The sequence below is a fragment of the Stegastes partitus genome, unplaced genomic scaffold (genome assembly GCF_000690725.1).
Source record: "Stegastes partitus isolate 25-593 unplaced genomic scaffold, Stegastes_partitus-1.0.2 Scaffold119, whole genome shotgun sequence".
Lineage (NCBI taxonomy): Eukaryota > Metazoa > Chordata > Actinopteri > Pomacentridae > Stegastes > Stegastes partitus.
The window spans coordinates 549,944-558,457 of NW_007577850.1; the positions used below are offsets into that span (position 1 = coordinate 549,944).

Here is an 8,514-nt window from a genome sequence, read left to right on the forward strand (position 1 = left end):
AGGTATGCAACCAGTTATTTTATGTTTTTAATGAATCAACATTACTTTGCAGTTTCACTTTAACGTGGCGTTTCAAGTCTTGTCAGAAAAGTTAAATTAGACTGTAAATGATTCAATGTTGAAAAGCAAGAAAAAGGGGAAAACATCTGCAGGAAGTGATAACTTTCATAGTCACTGTACTTTCCATCACGCCTATTAAACCCATTTAGATTCCCAAGCTAAAGTATTATTGCATAAAGGCGTCTAATGTGAATAAGTTGCGATTGCCATGTTTACAGGGAAGTGAAAACTTTATTACCATGTCCTCAAACAGATCCCTGAGCTGATTCCACTGATGACGGATCTTGGCCGCCGCCTTCTCGTGTTTCCGGTTCTTGCAGGAGTAGTTACCCTTCATCAGCTGACCGACGTATTCTTTCACCACATGCAAGTGCAATCGACTCGTGAACGTCTGTTTCCATGAAACACAAACAAACAGACAAACACAGAGAAGGTGATGAGACAGAATAACAGGATGGCCACGGGGAAGAAAAACCAAACAAAAAAAAAAAAGGGGAAATGTGAATGAAGGCGTTGTTGTCTTTATTTATCCATCACACGACCAGCAGCCATCGGATCATCTGAACTTACACCTCCACTTCCACCTATTCATTCGTCCCGCTTGCTGGGAGTATTACTCCTCTCACAGCGTTTTCTGCTGTCACAGCATCCGGCCAAAAACAATGGTGCCCAACTGATTCACTGGAACTTCCAAGAGGGTCAACGAAAGTAAATAAGGATTTCCTTTAATTACCTCCAAAGTAATTACACATCAGTACGAGAGCCTTATCACTGCTGTGTATTTTTAGCTGATACTCTGCATGTTTTGTGCTTATTGAACCAATGGTAACCCCACAAAGGTCATTTGTCAAAGTTGTGAAGGACTAATCTAATCAGGACGCCAGTGAATGCTTGGCACCAGCCGAGGCCTTTAATGGATTGTTTGTGACATTTTGGCACAAAGCTTTGCTGGTGAATTTCATCGTGTTTTCATTGGAATTTTCCCGAGCCGCCTCCTCCCTACCTGGACGTGCGGAGGCCTCATTAGGGCGCAGTGCTGGGAAAGCTGCTCCGTCCGACGGTAAAGCTGCTCGAAGTCTTCGTCGTTGGTGAGCCACTTCCTCGTCATCATTCTCCTCAGGTACGGCTGGAAAAACAACTTTCAATGTAAGAAATACACCATCTTATTGCACTTAATGCACTTTTTAAGCTTTACTCTGCAACGATTTCAGGTCTGTAGTGTTTTAATGTTCGCCTGTTTATATGCTAATTTGGACCAAACTTTTGCATGCCTCTGTGTGTTTACATCAGAGATCTCCAACTCCGGTCCTCGTGAGCTACTGTCCTGCAGGTTTTGGATCTCCAGCAGCTTGTTAAGCCTGTGAATGATCCAGTAATGTGAGTCAGGTGTGTTGCAGGACAGGAGCTCAGGAGGACCAGAGCTGGAGATCTCTGCTCTACATGTTCTTTAAAAACAAGCGGTTGTGTGCACATTGACTGTTGCTGCTCAGATTTAAAAATAGAAACAGCGTGATGTCTATAAAGCCGGGAGGAAGTCACAGATGGTGGCTGTGGTTTCTGCCATCTGTCCGTGTTGGTTTTCTTCAACCAAACACAAACCAGGTTGGTGAAAAATGGTCACAAGAACCGTCTTTCATTCAGACTCGCTTCCAGTTTTCGTATGTCCTCACTGTGCCGTTATCTACGAAGCATCCTGTTTTGAGGAATCTCAATAGTGTCTTTGATTAGTTCGGGACGGCAGGATCCCCTTTTTTAATTCCTCTTTCAGAAACCACAACAAAAAATGCCAGCTTTCTTTGAGGAAATGCGTCAGTGAAAAGCAGAACTGGGTTTTCACAGACTCGTACTTGAGCCGTACCTTTACGTCGTCTTTGAACTGGTCCTCCAGGCTCTGCATGAGCCTGACATTCAGCCCCTTCACCTCCTTCTTGAAGCCTTCCACCTCACCTGGACAGGTGTCCTGGTAGCTCTCCATGTGCTGCCTGCAGAGGGGGAAAAAAGAAGCAACAGTTCTGCCGTTACAGAAAGAAATTTGGCTTTTGTAAGGCATCAGCTCTGAACAGCTCCGGTGAATCTGACTTAGCAGGAAATTTAGCCCAGATATTTTCCATCTAGTCTGGTGAAGGCACAAACAGCTCGGCTATACTTCGTGAGAAATCTGGGTTTCAGTTAAAACTGGGGGATTGTTTGATTACAATAAATACAAACGACCAATATTTTTGTGGACCATCCATCCACCCCGACCTCCTCCTGATGCAGCTTCATTATTACGTCTACATACTTTGTTCCCACCAAACAATGTATAAAAGAATTAAAACTAGCTCCACCTCAAGCAGCTAATACAGTAAAATGTTGTTTACACGTTGATGCATTGAGTCAAAAACTATAAAAGTGTCGTCTATGATACATCTTGTCATAATAAAGCAGCTACAGCAGATAGAATGTTTAGTTTTTTTTAAGTAATCACCAAAATTACACAATTCATCATAAAATGAAACTGTAAAAACAGAAAAACTTGTTGGATTCTCAGCTTTCCAATGGTACTTGAACTACTCTCCTGTGACATTTCATTTGCAAAAACTGTCTTTCTGTCAGAAAAACGAACTAAATCTCAGTTTGGATTTGTGGAATTTCAACAAAATCACTTTAATCTACACGCAAAAACGCTCCAAAATAAAGTCTTTGCATCGTCTAGATTTTGTAAAAGTACCACCATGAGTCAACTGACAAATTGATTGAGTGGCATTTGGGTTGAACTGCAGGCAGCATGCACAGAAAGGGACAGAAAAAGGTGTTTAAATGTACACGTTGATTCTAGTTTTTTAATGGTTTGTAAAAGAAAGGAATATTTTTGTTGTTTTTTTATTAAATGTTTTTCAGCTTTTGTGGGTTTTTTTTGTCTGATTTGTGTCCTCATAACTGTGTCAAACTGCATTTTTTTAGTTTTCTGTCTCCTTCTTTGTGGTTGTTCTGTTTCCATAGAGGTGCAGGATTTTAAATTGCAGTAAAAAAAAAAAAGAGCTGACAGTGAGTGAAAAATGTGACAGGAGCAAGAAAACCAACCAGAAAGTGGCTGAAGTTCAGCAGGTTAAGTGCATTTCGTTGATATTACGCCACACAACATTTTGAAGGCAGACTTTTAAGTTTGTTTCATGGCTGGCATTCACTTCAGTGACTTATTATTTCACACACATCTTTCCTGGATCCTCCTCATGCGTGTTAATCGTTTTTCTCCTGAACTTCTGAATCATCCATCTCTTCCTGCTGCCAGCCAACACAATGGAAGCAAATAACACTTTTTTATCATCTTGGAAAAATGTCAAGACTCAACAGGAATGTGTTTATCCATAAAGTGCCACTTATTTTTCTACTTTTACTTTTTGGGGGGGATAATCCGAGACCTCGCTCTGTTTTTTTTTGGCACTGGTTTCAACTAAAAAGGAAAAATGATGAGTAATCTTCTTAATCGCTTTGCTTGGCAGAGACAAACTGGGCAAAGTGAGGAACTGTGATTTGAACCGAGCTTTCAGTATGAAGATGGGAACTTCTGATGGGATTAAAAGGTCACATGTTTTGCCCATTTTCAGAATAAAAGCCTCACATGTTCCCAGATCGTGTCTTGTAATTTTCAGGTGGTTAGTTTCACCCTGACTGTATGACTCCTCGTTTTATTCCTGCTCTAAATGAGCTGTTTCAGTGTCTTTAGCTTTAAATGCAACTGAGCTGCTGCTGACTCCGCCCCCTTCAGAAGGAAAACTCTCTCCGACTGCATTTCTATCGCCTGAAACGTTCTACCTGAGCGATCATTGAACATGGAAATATCACAGAATTTTTTGGTGAGTTTGTCAGATGACGTTGTGGTTATATAAATGCAGAGATGGCTCTGAAGTGCTGCTTTTCAATCACTAATACGCTGTCTGACAACAGAAATAGAAAAGTATGGACATAATAACAGTTTAATTGTGAATTCAGCTGCATTAAAATGCAGTTCATGTGAGCACAGAGAGCAGGAGGGAAGCTAACAACAGCTAAGTTTAGGTCGAAACAAAGCTCAGTAACACACCCAGTCCTTGTTTATTGGTTTAAATTGAAGTTTCCACCACGTCTGAATGTCCCTTTGTGTCAGTTTCCACAGCGGGTAAACATGTGCTAACACTGAGGACTTTCCTGTTGTTGTGGTGACATTGCCATCAATAATAACAATATTCAACTGGCTGCTCAGTTTCTCAGATGCTGGGAGTGCATGAACACTCTTGTGTTCACTCTTACAGCCAACAGCAGGACACTTGTTGAGCTTCGCTAATGGCTGAGGTGTTTTAGAGGAGCGCTAGCATTAGCGTAGCTTTGGCTGTGTTTTAAAAACATGTCCACAAACACCCACTCAATGTAAATAAAATTCACTAAAAAATAAACAACACATGGGTTGTTTTTTTTGTTTTTTTTTTTGGCTTATTTGTTTTTTCTTTCCTCTGGATTTTTCAGACACAAAAATATAACTAATGATTTTGACAGCATTTTTTTTTTGTTAAATACCTTTATAGTTTTTTATAGTAAATGTTTTAAATACACTCTTCTAAGTAAAAAATACATCTTATTTAATTAAATTTAATAATACCGTTGAAGCCCTGTTCAAATAACATTTTTAACTGTAATTTTTTTTAAACCAATTTACTGCTATTTCACAAATTTTCCCTTTATGTTAACTTGCTGATTTTAACTAGCAAAGTCACAAAAATAATACTAATTTACATGTTAACATGAAAAAACAGGCCAAAACTGTAAATAAAGTCCACACAATATATATATATATATACTTTGCAGCAGACTGCAAACGTCAGCAAGAAAAACAAACAGTTTTTTTTACTGTTTCAACTGTACTTTTTTTTTTTTTTTTTTTTAATTGCAGTTATTTTACTGATTTTTCCTGTTTTGTTAAACAGATGGTATCCAGTAAATTAAAGGAAAAAACATAATTTACATCTGCAAAAAAATACAACAAAAAGCAGCCAAATCTGTGAAAGTTCACTTAAAAGATCAGATTTTTTTTCACAAATACTAATTTGTTCTTTTTCAATGTGTGAATGTAAAATTACAGTTTCACTTTATTTGAAATCAGCCAAAAAAATAATATTTTACATGTACCTGTGGCATTACTTCCCACAGCTTTCACTACTTTTGAACGCTCCCTTATCCCACTTATAAACTTATTTCATCTGGCGGCTGCTTTTTTTGTCTGAGACGTTAAATCCGTTTCACTGAAATCATCTCAGTTGTGCTTTGAAGCCTCAGGGCAGCAAACCGAAAGCAGACATCAACTCTGCAGCTGCCGACGCGGTAACAAGGCGTCTGATTGTCCCTGAAAGCACCGTCCGAGTCTGCGTCTGCTATTTGCGGCCGACAGAAGCAGCTGACGAGGTTTAGAAGTTCGCCAGACCTCTGTGCTCTCAGTGCTTTCTCCTGGTGTAAAGACAGCTCTGTTCCTGCTGCAGCCCTCGTTCCTTTAAATCACGTGGGGTGGCAACTCTCACAGTATCTCTGAAACGCCAGCTTGCTCTGACCTCGTTCTGGTGGAGATTCAAACCACCGTCGTCTGGACGACTGGGAGAATCTGAATGTGAAAGTTATTTGTTTAGGAAGAGGAATGGCGCTTCGGGCTCATTTTAACGATGTTGGCAACGCTGGGAGTCTGGAAACATCCCAGCAGCCTGAAATATCTCTCAGATGAATCACCCAAACAAAAGCCCCACAAAAGATCTTCCATCAGCCCCTTCATCCTCCGACCTGCATGCTGTTTCGGTTTTCAGTTTTTATCAAGACAAGGACAGAAACTAGATCCCTAACCAGTTATAGTATATGTATGAAGCTAATTCTAGAAGATGTGTTAAAACGTTTAATGTCAAAGAAGCTTGTTTTGTTTTTGTCTCCTTCAAAATAAAAGCAGAAGAGTGAAAGTTTATTTATGTATGATTCAATCAAAGTCACTTAACGAGCTTTTCCTGGTGCCTCTTCCTCTGTACACACAGATTACTGAATGTTTAGGACTTTCAAAAAGATTTAGACATAACTCTATGAACTCCTAACATCAGGTCAGAACTGCAGCTTCTTTTATGTTTTTAACAAATCTAATAAATATGATGAACATGTCAAACTACTAAATGTTGAAGACTAAATCCTTATTTTGCAGGACTGAGTGCACAAAAATACGTATATTTAAAGATTTAAATATAAAAGAGTTGCTGTGTTTCTAGCCATGCTGGTGGTTTCACTCTTCAGGGGGAAATGTTGGATTCACACCACAAATATTTAAGGTTTCCAGATGATGAATGTTTCTAATTTTACCGATGATAAGACTTGTCCGTCTAGCGCCACCTGCAGCCTCGGCATTAATTGCAATCACTTCTTCTTGTCGAGCGCCTTCATAATGTAAAGCATTTAATTTGTGAAATACTTTGGCTGCTCTGTGAACAAAAACCTGCAGAACTTGATGCTAACTCTTATTGATCCGCGCCGATAGAACCCTGTGCAGGGCTACTGGTCCAGCTCTCCGTTTCTAGGGTCAGGTTCTACCTGCCTACAGGTCCTTGACCTAAGAGGATTCTGCAGAACTGCTAAAGCTGGTGTCGAGGAAACTCGCCTAGCTTCGAACTGCCTTAATCCAGACGTCTACCCCGCTTCCTCTAATAGTTGACTCAACTAAGTAGCCTCAGTAGTCGATCACTTTACCAGACACGCCTGTTAGTGGCAGCTTTCCTCTTAATGGATCGAGCACTTAATGGATCGAGCACTTGGTAAGTTGCTCGGTTAGATTTAGAGGTTTGGCACAACTAACCCCAGTGTTTAAAAATATTAGTTTACCCACGGCTTAGAATAACCATTAAGAACCACTATAAAGATCTTATGCACACAGTGGACTAACTTTCTGCTACCATCAGTTACTGTAAATGACTTAATGACATTTCAAACCAAATAAACCTTAAATGCAGGATCAGATATTTATTACAAAACTTTAGCAGGGGCAGAGCAATTTTTTTTTCTAGTATAACAATTTCCCTGAGGTTTTATACCGAAGGGATCAATAAAGTTCTATTCTATTCTATTCTATTCTATTCTATTCTATTCTATTCTATTCTATTCTATTCTAGCTACAGCTCTCGATGATCCTGATTAAACCAATTGATTTGAGATAAAATTATAGAACAGAGCTTTTCTGAAATAGTAACCTAATAAGTAATCTGGGGAGAGAGAGAGCCGAACAGCCCGGCCCGACCTTTTGAAATCCTTCAGGCAGTTTTTTTCCCCCATCAAAATAAATCTTATATCCTGTCAGTAAAAGCTCCACACAACAAACAGCATCCAGCGCCGTAGATAAGAGACAATCAGGGGAATTTCTAAACACAATAAATGTCCTTGTTGTCATTACAAGGACAGAGCAAGATCTAAAAATCTCCAAAATTATTATTATGTTTTTTTTTTTTGCTTTCTACCAGATAAGAATGTAGATTAGAATTTAAAATGAGTTTTTTTTTTTTTAAATTGCTATTATTACACTGAACCATCTGTGTTTTTATCTTTTTAACCTTCACTGTATTTGTACCAATGATGAGCTTTTATTTTGAAGAGCAAACACCCCAAACTGAAACACTTTTATTCTGGTAAGCTCAGCCTGTATTTCATGCACAGCAGTGACTGTGAGCTGCAGCAGGTGAGTTCTGTGTCCTCTGTCTGTGCTGCGAAACAGAAAGCGACACTGAACCCCAGACAGCTCCTCTCGGCGCTGACAGATTTATCCCAGGAGGCCGTTCAGACCGTTTATGGCTGCCGCTGTGCATCGTGGGTGTTTCCTGAAAGTCACGTGACTTACTGTAAACAGGCGAAGCTGTTGATGTAGGTTATGTGATACTCGGTCCACAGAGGCTGCGGCCTGAGGGCGCTGCAGTGGCGCCGGAACTCCGACTCGAACCTGCAGAGAGAAAAGTGATAAATCAAACCTGTCAGACGAACAAAAGGGCTGAAAAACCCAGTTTGACACGAAGCTCTGAGCTCATGTGCATCGAGTAAAGTCAAGTTTAACCCTTAGTTGTCAGCTAATCTGAGTAAATTTATGAGAAAAAAGTCTAAATTCTCTGATTGCAGCTTCTTAAATGTGAACATTTTCTGCTTTCTTTGCTCCTCTGTGACGCTAAACTGAACATCTTTGGATAAAACAAGAAGTTTGTCATCTGCAGTGATTCACATTTATCACTGTTTTCTGACATTTTAAGAACCAAACAACTCATTGATGGCTTCAGGAAATAATTTAAAGATTAATTGACACTGAAAATGATGCCAAAATGTGAATATTTTCTGGTTTCTTTGCTCTTCTATGAAACTAAAACAAGATGTTTGAGTCATTCTGGACTTTACCCAGGTAGCAGGGAAAGTTCCCACAAGTTCTCATGATGTTTAAAACTTCTA

The 8,514-nt window shown here is 39.5% G+C and overlaps 1 protein-coding gene across 1 annotated transcript in view; it reads right to left on the bottom strand.

Moving 5' to 3' along the window:
* Window positions 1–8,514, bottom strand: part of exoc3l4 (exocyst complex component 3-like 4) — a 40,684-nt gene that overhangs the window by 7,135 nt on the left and 25,035 nt on the right. The window contains exons 9-12 of the mRNA XM_008278277.1: window positions 7,922–8,020; window positions 1,919–2,042; window positions 1,064–1,186; window positions 299–451 (exon numbers count right to left, since the gene is read on the bottom strand). Coding sequence (XP_008276499.1) covers window positions 299–451; window positions 1,064–1,186; window positions 1,919–2,042; window positions 7,922–8,020 — 499 coding nt within the window. The remainder of the gene's footprint in view (window positions 1–298; window positions 452–1,063; window positions 1,187–1,918; window positions 2,043–7,921; window positions 8,021–8,514) is intronic.